The sequence below is a fragment of the Glycine soja genome, chromosome 20 (assembly GCF_004193775.1).
Source record: "Glycine soja cultivar W05 chromosome 20, ASM419377v2, whole genome shotgun sequence".
NCBI classification, from domain to species: domain Eukaryota; kingdom Viridiplantae; phylum Streptophyta; class Magnoliopsida; order Fabales; family Fabaceae; genus Glycine; species Glycine soja.
The window spans coordinates 43,606,067-43,620,403 of record NC_041021.1 but is presented as its reverse complement, the minus strand read 5'-3'; the positions used below and the strand labels follow the sequence as shown (position 1 = coordinate 43,620,403).

At 29.8% G+C, this 14,337-nt stretch overlaps 2 protein-coding genes across 7 annotated transcripts; one reads left to right on the top strand and one right to left on the bottom strand.

Moving 5' to 3' along the window:
* Positions 1-3,783: 3,783 nt before the first annotated feature.
* Positions 3,784-6,707, top strand: LOC114403839 (thioredoxin Y1, chloroplastic-like). 6 transcript variants are annotated; one of them, XM_028367029.1, is made up of 6 exons: positions 3,784-3,972; positions 4,083-4,314; positions 4,735-4,823; positions 4,979-5,156; positions 6,183-6,253; positions 6,373-6,707. In XM_028367029.1, the coding sequence occupies exons 1-5, from the start codon at positions 3,794-3,796 to the stop codon at positions 6,246-6,248; spliced, it is 744 nt and encodes a 247-aa protein (XP_028222830.1). In that variant the 5' UTR covers positions 3,784-3,793; the 3' UTR covers positions 6,249-6,253; positions 6,373-6,707. The 6 variants fall into 6 exon arrangements, with proteins under 6 accessions (XP_028222830.1, XP_028222832.1, XP_028222831.1 ...); XM_028367031.1 differs by having other exon boundaries at positions 3,859-3,932; positions 4,086-4,314; XM_028367030.1 differs by having other exon boundaries at positions 3,859-3,932.
* A 1,573-nt stretch (positions 6,708-8,280) lies between these two features.
* On the bottom strand, positions 8,281-10,549 carry LOC114401745 (40S ribosomal protein S18). Its single transcript, XM_028364325.1, has 4 exons — positions 10,435-10,549; positions 10,012-10,172; positions 9,655-9,843; positions 8,281-8,566 (listed from the first exon to the last, which is right to left on the bottom strand). Exons 1-4 carry the CDS (start codon positions 10,435-10,437, stop codon positions 8,461-8,463), a joined length of 459 nt encoding a protein of 152 aa, XP_028220126.1. The 5' UTR covers positions 10,438-10,549; the 3' UTR covers positions 8,281-8,460.
* Positions 10,550-14,337: the final 3,788 nt, after the last annotated feature.

Here is a 14,337-nt window from a genome sequence, read left to right as displayed (position 1 = left end):
GACATTTGTAGGTTGGATTTGAAAACTACCATACAATCCATGACAACTAAGGGGATGAATTGCAAAAGGGAAAGGCATGATAATGAAATTATCTGTTGCAACATAAGTGACTACATGAAATTGAAATATACATGAAATTGAAATATTCATAGAATTTATTGATAAGTAATTTGCATTGAAAAAATTGGTTGATCATCTTTGATGAATCTTTCATTTCGATTATATTTTTTTAATTTATAAGACTCAAATAACAGATTTTACTTAAAGAAATCAAGCCTAATATTACTTAGACTAACAGTTTATGTTACATGAATTTTGAATAGTTGAAACCTAGTATTTATCGGTTGAATACATGAAATTTGAATCGTTCAAAATAAATCATATACATTAAATAATATAATATTAAATAATATAATAAATTATAACTCAAAAGAATTTAGACCCTAGGATTATAACTGTGAGACCTTACAATTACTTTATAAATATAGGAAATCCTAGTTAAAAAAGATGATGATAGACAAGAAAAGGAAAATAATTCTTTCCGTGACTTTTTTTAATAAGTGTGCCACAATTTTGCCACTTCATTTCTAAGAATGTTATACTTTTGTGGATTATTTAACTGCATGTCGCATTTTATGTTGCCATTGAGAAGGCAGGTTCTCCCAAATCGAGTTCTTAATGTTTTTTTTCTTTCATTTTTATAAAAATATTTGACTTTAAAAATAGTTTCTTTAAAATACATGGAACTTTTTTATATTTTTTAATTTATTCAATGACAAATTACATTAAAAATACAGGTGACGAAAAATAATAAATAATGAAATTTTTATATATTTCTTAATCGTTGAACAATAAATTACATTAAATATAGTGCAATACAAAAAAATTAGGGGACATTTGTTTCATTAATAATTTTTTTAGTCCCATGATTGTTATTCCTGGAAATATTATTCTCGGGTAAATTATAAAAAATATGTTTAGTCAACTATTATAAATAGTTAAAAATAATTTTTTTATATGTTCAGATATAATTAAAACACGTGTTTACTTAACATTTTTCCCTGATAATATATAATAATTACTAAAATATTTTTATAGTCAAATTTTGTAAAAAAAAAATATACATGTGTAATAACCCACTCGAAAGCCCAAAAAAAATAGTGCCAGAAAAATGCCACTACAACCGATCACAGTCCCTCTTACAGCTCACGCTTTAAAATTGCAGTCTTGTCATTGCCACGAAAGTACATGTCATTTGCTGCAAATAAAATAGTTAAACAAAGAGACAAGTAACTTCAAGAGAGTAGTCAATTTAGAGTTTGAATGTTAATATTATAAAAATTTAGAGTACCATTTTAAAAGTTATTGTGAATAACATACATGAAAAATTATAGCATATACACAAAGGGAGAATTAAGAGGATAGTTGGGTAGTGGTAGTAAGAAGAATATATTTATTCCCATGAGGAGGGAGAATTTAGATTCCTATTTGATGCGAATAAATATTTTTTACTCCGAGTAAAAAATTTACCCGTAAAACAAACATCCTAGCCCAAAAAATTCACTCACGTAGACACTGAGATGGACCTAAGGAAAAATGACCAACTAAAAATATGTGGTCATTGTCGAACTGTTAGCCATTCAAGAAAAAAAAATGTCCCTAACTTCTAAAACAATAATTTATTTTTTAGTGTGATTAGTGTTTCGATAACTACGAAATCTATTAAAAAAATCATGTATTTATTTTTTTGCCATCATATTTTTGATATAATTTGTCATTGAATAATTCAAGAAAATATATAAAAAAATCCCTTCTATTTTTAAATGATTATTTTTAAAATCAACTTTTAGAAGGAAAAAAAATAGAGTGGGATCCCCTAACCTGACTTCTAAACATTTTTTTTTCTTTTATAAAATGAAAAAGTTACATTTTTGTGTCGTTTTAGATTTGGTCCCTTATTAATTTAATTCACGAATTGAGTTATCCTATTTTGTAAAATTGTGCAATGTTGATTCTCTAGATCACAATTGGACGTTAAGTTAACTGCGACGTGTCATGTTCTAATTGGATGATAACTATCATGTGTCATGTTCTGATTGGATGTCAACTCTATGAAAGATAAAATGCATTGTTATTTTCATTGACCAATCATAACATGACACATGTCAATCATAGTCTAATAAGAACGTGACACGTGATAGTTAACACTTTTTTGTAATGGTCAACGTCCAATTGTGACCTGAGAAATCAATATTACACGATTTTACAAAATAGAAGATCCAATTCAAAAATTAAATTACTAGAAAACCAAATCCAAAACTAGAGTTCAAATTTATAATTTTGCCTTATAAAATTGAAAAACCGTTGAGAAGTCATTTTGGGCCTTTAGGGTAATTCTACTTCTCATGGGGTTTTAAACTGTGACATTTCGATAAACAAAGGTAATTGGAATTTTCACTTCCTCTCTTTGCTTAAATATTCTCCTTTTCAATTTATTTTTGGAAAATGTCCTTTTTCTAAAAATACAATTTAACATATACTTGCATCATTTATATTCATAAAGTACGTGAAAAATTATAGCATATACACAAAGGGAAAAATATTTTGTTTATTTTTCTAAACATAATGTAATTCTCTTAACTTCAAATTAGGAAACATGTTCCAGTCCCTCCCGCAAAAGTGCACTCCCAAAAATACCATTAAAAGATAGTTCATACTTGATAGCAAACACAAAGTGGGAAAGACAAGATTCAAAGAACTAATTTATTAATAATAAGTTTATAGTGTCTTTAATAGCTCAGGAAAAAGCTTTATTCAGTAGGCTGAGTTTTAAGGTTACGTGTCTTGAGGGGAACAGTCTTGCAGTACTCAAGAAAATGGCGGTGCATGTTTGATGATGCTTTAATACTTCAATTTAAGGAGGGAAAAAAATCGAGTCTCTTTAATTTTGTGAAAAGTTTGAGGTTTTGTGCTAAAATCTTGACGGGGTTGGTGATTTTTGAGCAAGTGTGTGCACTCTAGAGTGTTTGAGGATTCAAAGTAGCAAAGACAGGGAACAAAGGAGAATTGTAGAATCATTAGTTTTTTCCAGAGTCATTAACAGGGGAGGGGAGTGTATTTTTTTTTTATAGAGGACATTTTTGAAAACCTGAAAAGGAAAGTGTCTAAAAAATAGCAATTACTTAAATAAATATGAAAGTGTGACAAACATAAAATAGGTAAAGTGTGACAGCACGATAAAAAAAGTCTCATATCCATTTCTTTTCATCTTCATTTTTTCTATAATTATAATTTAAAAAAAATAAATAACACTTTCTATTATGCGTATATTATTTCTACTTCATTTATTTTTCCAAAAAAATATTAATACTTTTTAATCTCCTTAATTATTATAATTGTATATTTTTATGAATTGAAAATAAATAAAAATTTCAATTATATTTTGACAAAAAAAGAGAATTAGATACTATCACGTACTTTTTTATGTAATATTATATTTTTTATTTCAATACAATTGATAATTAATAATCTACCGTGTATCTACTGTCGGATAAAATAACTAAACATTAAGATTTATTGACATATTTACTACATATAATTATTAAAATTTAAATTAAATAGTTAATAATATATTAAAAAATAAAAATAATATAAAAAATTATTCATATAAATTATAATTTTTTTTTATTCTAATCGTACGAAATAATTTCATTAAAGATGATAAGTACATATAAAATAATAAACATATTTTTTTGAACATAATTTATTTGGGATCCAAAGTGATGAAGGGAACATGGATCACTTGTTTGTAAAACCTTGGTTTGACAAAAACATTCCAATGACACGCGGTAAATGTTATTGGTTATTTAATGAATGGAAAAGAAAGAGTTTTGGGGTTGGGAGAGGAGAGAGAGTGGGAGTCAGAGAGCAAAGTAAAGCAGCCGATTGGACTTTGAGTCCGTTTGTTCCTTGGTTTTGTTTTCTTCAGATTTTTTTCTTTTTTTCGTTTTTTCTGTCGTTTCACCCCAAACAGATATTTTGGTATCCAAACAGACCTCATCTCTACATTTTTTCTTTACCAGCAGAACAGAAGAAACACGTTCGTTTCGTTTCGTTCCCATGGCGGTCTCCGTTTCCGCGTCCTCCGCGATTGCTTCTTTGAACTCCGAACTCTCCACGCGCTTGCCACCCTCACTCGCCTCCGCATCTTCTTCCGCCAAGCAATCCTTTCTGCAATTCCCGTCGTGCACGCGCCTTCTTCGGATTAGCACTCCACGCGCTCCCGCTCCATCGCGACCTCGATTCCTTCCTCTGGTAACCAAAACCACGCTTTCTGCTTTCATTTTTCATAGCAGTTATGCATAGATTCACGAGTTTCTTCATAGTTTAGTAAATCGAGCAACAGGCGTGATTATTATTATTATTATTATTATTATTATTAAACTGATTTTTGAGATGATAAATTGCGTGTAAATAGTTAAATTAGTTTGTGAAATTATAATTAGTCGCTCAACAATGGAAATTACGTTTGACGTCCCTAAATATGTAACTGGTCGCTGAATGTGTATTTCATTACTCAAATTAATCCTCAAAATTATGACGTTAAGACTAAATTGAATGAACAAGCAGACTCAAGGACCTTGAACATTAATTTGACTATTTAATTTTGTTAAACTGTTCAACATATTTAGTCAATTAAGAACTTATAAGGATTTGTTATTTGTTTTTCTGTAGGTTCAAGCGAAGAAACAAACCTATAACTCGTTTGACGATTTGCTTGCCAATTCTGAGAAACCTGTGTTGGTTGACTTCTATGCAACCTGGTAAGTTGCTCCCTCTCTGTTTTGTCTTTTCTCCGTATTTGCGTGTTGTGTGTTATGCTAGGTTTTGTTAACTGATGTTTTTTGAGGTTGAAGTTGTTTTGTTAACTAGTTATATCATATAACGTCTAATGAGGAACCCAAGACCTGGTTTACAGGTGTGGTCCTTGTCAATTTATGGTTCCCATACTCAATGAAGTAAGCACTCGGCTTAAGGATAAGATACAGGTGGTGAAGATTGATACTGAGAAGTATCCTAGCATTGCTGACAAATACAGAATTGAGGCGTTGCCGACTTTCATCATGTTTAAGGATGGAGAACCTTATGATCGCTTTGTAAGTCAGATCATCCATTTTTTTCATTTGAATTATGCTTTCCTTGCACCTGGTGGTTAACTGTGTCTCAGCACTTTATATATAATATATGGAAGCTCCATCTTCTGCTTGTGCAATGAACTCCTATCCTAACACCCACACTTCGCCTAAAATGGCATGACATTGCACTTAAATTTGAATTGTGAAACTGAATTTGATGCTTTCTATTTGCATTAGCAATGTTGCAATGTTCTGAGATATACTAAACATGGATCTTACAATGCTTATAGTCTTCTTTGATTTTGTTAGAAATTTGAATTTGAATTTTTAATGTTAAGGATATAAACAATCTTAATACTTGAATTGATTGCTGAACCAACTAAGAAGGAAGTAGAAATCATTTCTTTATGGGAACTGCCTTAAGTTAGCTGTTTCCTAACAAACAATTTGTAGAGGGCTTGCATCTAGAGGAATCATCTAGTTCCTAATTTTGATTAAAACTTTGATGCTGGCATGTCCACCTTTATATTCACTTAGGCTTGTTGACTTTGACAATGAAAATGAGGTTGCCTTGATTATGATGTAAAGAACCTAATTGCTAGTTTGTTACATCCGTTCAAGGATGTTTAAATAGACTTTTTCCTGCAGTCAATAACATGAGAATCTCGTACAAAAGTTCAAATGCTTTCTCCCATCATCATATTTGGATGAAGTTATATATAGCTTGAAATGATGATCTGGTCTGATCTGCTCTGGTGTTTGGCTGTTAGTGGCCTTTTCTTTGATGTTATTGTTATTTGTTACTAATGTTAAATCTTTTCACACTCATCTGGCATAAATATATTGTCAAAATTCATTAGCATCAACTTATATGGTAGACGACAGATTTTCTTTAGCTGAATCTGTTATTTACGTATTTTTTGTTGTGAAGCTATATAGATGTTTGTTTATTTGACTAAACAAAACAAGGATGTTCACTGCTATCTCCATATTCTTAACAACCATCTCCACCTTCTAAGCAAGAAAATTTTTTGGTCTTGATTCCAGGAGGGAGCATTGACTGCAGATCAGCTCATTGAACGCATAGAAGCCGGCCTCAAGGTTAAGCAATAACCCTAGTAAGTCTTTAGTGTATTAAAGATGCCCAAGAACATCATCTTAAAGTGACTTGTATATATCCCCGATAATCCTTCCCTGTAAATTCCTTATTATTATTTTTTTTTTCTACCTTTTTCAGCTATAATGAAGACACAAAGAAGCTTGTCTATTGGAATGTTCGATCACATACATGATATGATTGACTGGAATCACTTGTTTCAACATCATTCAGACATTTTTGAAGTGATTAATGTATCTCAAAATGCAAAGATTCAGCCCTAAAATATTTAGTTTAATTAGCAGTGGCATTTTTTAAAAAAAGAAATCACGACTAAACCTGGTTGAGTTTGTGAGTTCCTTGAACGAGCTAATTCTTGTCTCTTCTTTAGACTCGGTCCTCTTTATGAGGTTAAAAAACAGTGCAAGTATTCAGAGAGATTAAAGTTGGTTATTGTTTGCTATGCACTGGCTGAATTGCATGGGAAATGATTAGTGCCATTTGAAAAACACATAATTTCTGCCGCCGTGACACTAATAAAAAAATTGTAGCCTAAAGTTAATTTAGATACACATCTTAATTATATTTAATAATTTAAAATTAATTTTATTTAACTTTTATCCGTGTCGACAATGTAATTGTAACATGATAGATTGTTCCATTGAATGACCCTTAGTGCGTATTTAGATGAGTATTTATAAAATTATTTTTGAATAGAATTAATTTTGCAAAATTGATGTCGGTTAAATTTGATTTTGAGGTAATGTGATTTATGTTTGAGTGTTTTTTTTTAATTATAAAAGCAAGTTAGTAGTAAAATTCTATAAAAATTTTATCTGTTGCAATTTTTATTTGTAGATGCAAAAAAGTTATTCAAAATTACTTTTAACTCATTAACTTTGAATCTAGAATTAATTATAGATTTTTTTAAATATAAAATTAAACATGTAAAAAATTATCTAAAATTAATTTTAGACCAAAATTTAATTTTCTTTTGTGAAATCAAATATACACTTAATGTATGTTTGGGAGGTGGCACTGTGAAAATTAATGGTGGCCAATCTCATGGTAGACCCAAAGGAAGGCAACAACACATGGTTGTTTCTCAAAACGCACGGTGGTACCCCGATTTTTGGTCCCAAAATCGATTCTTACGAATACCATATCGAAACACACTGTTAGATGAGTAGATGGCAAACGTGATTCTGCCCACATTGGATGCTTTACATAACACTTGTATTAGTCGTATTGTTTTGTGCGGGTCACGGTTAGAAGATTATGCAACACATGCACCTTCCGGGATCAATGCTTGCACCTCAATGTGTTTGGTGACTTTGGAGTGGACAAAAAGAACAGTCGATCTCAACAATTTTTGCAAGGTATAAATAGTGGTTTGGTTCCTTCAAATAAAAAATAGTAGTTTGGTTTGGTGGTGGGTTTTTCAAATTCGCCTAAAAAGTGGAAAAAATTGAAAATCATAAACTGTTGCTTCATTATAAATGTTGAAACTTAATTTTTTTTTTTAATGTCGTCGATCCAAACATACGCTAAGAGAATTACAGTATCAAACGACTATTGAATGACAAAAAAATGACTAAAACAACCAAGCATATTTAATAAAGAAAAGGCTTATACGTATTTTTTAGTCATCACCAAAATAAAATAAAGACCATTTTAGAAACTTCTCAGATTTATAATAAAATTAAAAGTTGAAAATAAAAGCCAAATTCATCATATTTACAGGAATAAAAAAAGTAATTAATAATTAAATCTTAATAAAATTAGGGATAATAATGAAAAATTATACAAATCATTGAAATTTTAATACAACTAATTAAATTCTTTAACTCTTATGAAGCGCTTAATAGAGCACTATAGAAGTTAAATAATTTCAATAAGGACATCATCATCTTTATTAGCTGTGCTGATAAACATGTTCACATAAGAAATATTTCACTCAAGCATTATGCTACTAAGATAGGTCATACATTAACCTTGCTCGAGATTAGGGCATTATATTTAATGGAAATCAATATGGTATCCACCACAAAATGGACCAAAAAGACATAGGATTAATAAGTAAAATAAATAAGATCAACCAACCCAATCACAATCAACGTTCAAATGCAACAAAATCCAAATCCATTCTCAAAATAAAATTTTGTCGGCTTTAACAAAAAAATAATATATCTCATTCTTAAAAAAACAGAAGAAAAAGGAAGTGAAAGCTCAGCGCTTCTTAGACACACCAACAGTTTTACCCCTACGACCAGTGGTCTTGGTATGCTGGCCACGTACACGAAGACCCCAGTAGTGTCTCAAACCTCGATGGTTCCTGCATGCAAGAATAAAAATCAATAAGGATGCAATCTCATGTTTTACTCTCTGACAACAGAATATAAAATCAAGGTCCATAGATGAACGGAAGCAGAGGAAAATGGACGGATTAGTTTTCCAAAGGTCACCCAAAAAATTGTTACTGTTTGCAATCCTTCCTTTGGGAGAAAGGTGAGGAAGGAACGGGTTCATGAGAATTCCATTTTTTTTTTCTCACTTGAACGATTATATAAATCTTTTAAAAGAAATCAATTTCATTGGATATATAAAGTAATTTGACATGGGTTTACATATATTTCTATCCGTTTTTATGAAAAACCAATGAAGAGGAAGCCACCCTTCTTTTTAATTCGATGATGATATATTGATACCAATCAAGGGAATGATGATTACTGCACTTTTTCCCTCTTTTTTTTTTCAATTCCCTCCATGATACCAGACACTGCTTGACATGAAGACAAGAGTGTTGAAGCCATACAAATCAAATTCATATGGTATAGATCTAACATCAGGCGAAACCACAATATTAGAAAACTAAAATGTATCAACAATTAACAGCTTCCCTTTTGATTTTAAATTCTTTTCAGCAATACAAGGTTTATTATGCATGTCTTCAAGCAGAGCATATTCTGAATGACAATAACTTCACTGCAATTACATCTCGGCAACAATTAAGAGAGAACACCGTGTATTTACATTCATACCCACGCACATCATTTAGTACCTTTGCAGTTTATATGACATATGATGAATGACCAAAAAGAAGCTAACTGCGCCATATTAGGCACGTACACATTAGAACAGCTGGACAATGTATTGTTTTGTTTACATGAATTTGTCAGTTTTCATTTGGAAACAGTTCCAACACAAGTGAGGGAAAGAGCAGACATTCAGTGCACTCAAATTCAAAATGTTTGGAACAATTAGTTTGTTGGAAATGACTGTTTATGAGGATAGAAAAAAAAATGTAATCACAATATCATTTAAACCATTGCAAGAATAAACAGGTTGATTTGCACAAAACAGTGAGGATCAGTTATATCTAAACATTTTCCCGTATAAATCCACAATCAAAATCTTAATTACCTGATTTTCTTAAGTCTCTCCAAGTCATCCCTCAACTTCATATCCAGTGCATTTGACACCACCTGAGAATACTTGCCATCCTTGTAGTCCTTCTTTCTGTTCAAAAACCAGTCCGGAATCTTGAATTGCCGGGGGTTGGCAACCACAGTCATCACACTATCCAACTCAGCAGCACTCAGTTCACCAGCTCTGCCAACAAAAATAACCAAAGCCCATTTCAATACAAAACATGAAAAACCAAATCCACAGCAAGCAGCAGCAAATTCCAATTGAACCACAACACTCTTATGCAACAATAAACAAATATTATTAACTAACAATGAAAACAACAATAATGGCAATGAAAGTAAAGCAAACCTTTTGTTCATGTCAACATCAGCCTTCTTGCAGCAAATGTTAGCAAATCGCCTCCCAATACCTTTGATTGAGGTAAGAGCGAACATTATCTTCTGCTTCCCATCTACGTTCGTGTTCAAAACACGAAGTATGTGCTGGAAATCCTCGTTTGCCACCAGCGACTATAAAACAAGACAAGGATCAATCAGTTTCAAACCAAAATTACAAATGCACAATTTTTACATATCCAAAACAAGAGTCAGTTTCAAAAATCTTGATTTCAAATCACAAGCTATAAGTTCTAATTAGTTTCACATTTTTTACGATCATTCAAACGAGAAAACGAAAACTTTTCAAACACCAAAAACATATACCCTGGATATGATTACCGTAAGGGAAAAAAGAAAAGAAAAAGAAAGAGAGGGAACGAACGGAATTAAGTACCATATTGAACGTAGGGATGCACGATTCCGGGAAGTGATGCGGCTCAGAGTAGATGAACACGGTTCCTAGGCTAAAACCTCAAAGTATCAGAAAAGGGTTCTTATATTTGTAGGAGAAATAAACATGGGCCGGGCTTATTCATGGGCCTGACCCGCCCAACACAATCGACGCACTTTTGTGTATGGGCTTAATGTTTCAGAGTCCAAGAATTGCACTTATGTTTCGACCCGTCATGTGACTCATGCGATGTTCCATTTTTTGAGAAAATAAAATCCTCCCTTTTAAAGAATATCAATATCCTTATAAAACAATAAGTACTAAGGAAACTCCTCTACTTTACTATATATATATTTTCAGTTTTATAAGAAAAAAAAAACTGATATTACAAAGTTAAGCACCAATTAATTTCTTTTAAGTAATTTAACTAAAATTTTCTCAAGCTTTTTTTCGCAGTTTGACAATATTCTACAGAAAATTGTAACCTAAGAAACAATAGAATTAAACTCGGACAAGTCCCTAGTGTGTTTGACAGTTTGGATGAAAATATTTTATTTGAATACGAGAATGAATAAGAAAGAAGATGTGATAGAAAGAAGTAAGAGAAAAAGGAGAATAAGCAATAAAAAAAAGTAGATTCTTAAATTATTTAAATTAAGAAAAACAATAAAGAAAGTAAAGAAAAAGGTTAAATTCTCTACACTTATTTGATTAGATAGAAAAAAAAGTACAATTATGTCAAATAAACTTTTTACCCTTCTAATAGCATAAAATAAAGTTATTTTAATTATTTACATAAAAATTCCCGTTTCCTTTTGTTTTTGTAGGACTAAGATTTTTTTTCATAAAATTTAAATATGGAATGTTTATTATAATAGAATAAAAATGAAAAGTAGAGAAGATAATTCACTTTTCCCATTATTTTTTCTTTGATAATTTCTTCACCTTCTATAGTTCTATCCGAAATGAATTTGGATCGTTTGCAGTTGCACAAACCAAAACAAAATTATTATATTTGTTGTAAAGCATAATTATAAAATAAAAATAAAATATAATTTATCAACAATGCATGTGATCTTTCGTATCCTATCATCTAGAATAATATGCTCTTCAACAACAATCAATTCACATCACGAGAATAAACTAACTTTATTTTTTTCGAATCTGAGAAATGAACTCAATTGTATCTCTAATTCTCGGCAGTCAACAATCCGAGAAAATAGAGTATTAGATAAAGGATAACTCATTTATCCACAGGTAGTATTCTATTCGTAAAATTAAGAATCGATTGTCTATCATACATTTAAAAATAAGGAAAAAATATATTTTTGGTGTTCAATTTATCTCTAATTTCGGATTTGATCCTTATACAAATTTGATCTCCTATTTTATAAAATCGTGCAATGTTGATATCTCAGGTCATTAAACATGAACCGTTAACAAGTGATGTGATGTTGATTATCACCTATCACCTTTTTATTGGATGATGACGGTTAATCATGACATGTGATAATCATCATCCAATACAAAACGTGACACGTGACAGTCAATATCATTTGTTAATGGTCAACGGTGACTTGAGGGGTTAACATAGTACGATTTTACAAAATAAAGAATTGAATTTATGAATTAAATTACTGGAGGACCAAATCTGAAACGGGAGATAAATTGGGGAATCAAATTTATAATTTTGCTTAAAAAATAAATAAATAATTTTTTTTTAAGTTAAAATTAATTTATATATAAGTTACCTTATAAAAGCTATTTATATAAACCTCTTAAAAATTGATTTTCAACTTATATATTCACTCATTTTAATTTCTATAAAATTTATTTTAGTTTTTTTTTTTTTTTTAAAAATCTAAATATACCATATCTATTTTGTTAGTCGGTAGAATCGACAAACATAATCCTCATTGCTGTCACTCTTTCTGAGAGGTTAATTGATACAAGTGGCTCTAATTTGGCCACAGGGACTAATCAATTAATTCAACTGTCACAACCATGCGCCAAATATTGCCAATACGTATAACACGAGATATGCCAATGCCACCCAAGCTAGCTTCCTTCAATTCATAGATGATATACCTTTAAGAAAAAATAATAAATAAAGAAGAAAATAGTTTCATTTTAGAACTACTTCGATATTTTTATCCCTGCATTTAGTTTTTAAAAAAGCTTTGGATGCAGAATTATCATAACTTTAATTTTGATTCTTATTAAGTCAAAAACTTTCATATTAGTATATTACTATATTATTGTTTTGGTAAAAATATTTAGTATTTTAGATAGTTGTCATTAAATTTGGATTTTAGTTTTTATAATATGATAAAACATAATTAAACAGTAACAACAATAGTTTATATTGTTGTTCGATTAAAAAAAGAATTTTTTTTTTGCTGAAGCCAAAATTCAATTGTTTTCTAATTAACCAAGCTCTTAATATTACAAGCGTAATGGTCATAAAAAAGATTGTCCAATGTCACAATTTTTTTATAACCAAGGTTCTGTGTGACAAATGGCAAGCTAGATTTGGTGTGCTCTTTTTCCTTAATGTCATTTTTTTGAGATTTGAATTTATAGACAAGCTTTATTTTTTATTAATCTTAAATATATTTTTTTGAAGAAAATATCTAAGTGTACATAGACAATTTGTATTTCTTCACATGTAACTAGCAGATATATTTGTGTTTAATTTAAAGTATAAATATTTTTCATATTATGAATTGTTATATAAATGAAATTAATTAATTTTTTAATAATTATTGTAAAAGTAATATTTAATTTATTAAATTGGTTGATAACATAATTTTTCTTACATTGATTATATATCAAAATCATATTTATCTTTTTTATAATTATTTTTCCCTTGAGAAAGAATATGCTTAAACTCATGGGATGGAATGTCCTTTGTTGCCGACACTAACGAACAGTTCAACTAACAACTGCCATTCAGATGGGTCCCAATCCAGTCACCGCCAATCTTATCCGCTTCCAATCTCTTTCTTTTATTTTTCTTTTGTGCTATTGTTTTTCAACATAATCATTAATATGTCTTGTTCTACTCCTTTGTGCTATTATTTTTCAACATAATCATTAATACCATTTTTTTAACTATTGTAATTAGAGTTTTTAATTTTTCAACAAGACTTTGAAATATTCTTATATATAAATTTCATATTTTTTAGTAGATTGTAAAACTATATTTGAACCGTGATTTAGTCTTAGAATAGTGTAATATTAAATCAGGTGGTAGGATGTAATTCTATCAAAGTTTTTTTCCGGCAAATTGTTGGTATTTTATTAGTAATGGAAAATTAAATCCTGAATTTTTTTCTTCTTTCATTCTCATTTTACCATCAAACTAATTTTATAGTTCTATCAAATTACTTAGCGTAAAGATAGAAAAAAGATAATAAGTAACAGGTTCAAACATAAATCCAAGTAACACACAAAACAAAAAGAATTACAGGCTAATGAAATAAGTTAATTTTACCAAATACCTGAGAAATTTATAATAAACTAATTAAATAAGAATTAAGTTGTTTGAAATGACTTGTTAAATGCACACTGAAATTATTTTAAAATGTAATTAAATAAGATATTAGTTATAATTTTATTTAATATTTTTTCAATTGGAAGAAAAACACTAGAGTAACAATTGCTGAACTAGTTTGTTTACATCTGTAAATGATCATTTACATATTTTGTTGAACCCTTTTCTTGGTTCTCCTAGGCTAAAGGAACAATCTCTACAGCAATCACAATTTGAAAGCACAATTCTTGATGTGCGTACTTCCTGCTAGCTGTGCAAACTAATTAAGAAAGAGAAATGTGCTAAAAAAATGAGTTTCTTAGTCATTTTCTTAAATAGATTTTTTTTAAGAAAGAGATGACATTCCAATC

Excerpts from the sequence above, each read along its gene's own strand:
- LOC114403839 (XM_028367029.1), top strand. The coding sequence starts at position 3,794 with ATGGATCACTTGTTTGTAAAACCTTGGTTTGACAAAAACATTCCAATG. Across the intron at positions 4,315-4,734 it reads GACCTCGATTCCTTCCTCTG|GTTCAAGCGAAGAAACAAAC; the intron begins GTAACCAAAACC and ends GTTTTTCTGTAG. Across the intron at positions 4,824-4,978 it reads GTTGACTTCTATGCAACCTG|GTGTGGTCCTTGTCAATTTA; the intron begins GTAAGTTGCTCC and ends CCTGGTTTACAG.
- LOC114401745 (XM_028364325.1), bottom strand. Across the intron at positions 9,844-10,011 it reads GATGTTGACATGAACAAAAG|AGCTGGTGAACTGAGTGCTG; the intron begins GTTTGCTTTACT and ends TTTTGTTGGCAG. Across the intron at positions 8,567-9,654 it reads GAGAGACTTAAGAAAATCAG|GAACCATCGAGGTTTGAGAC; the intron begins GTAATTAAGATT and ends TCTTGCATGCAG.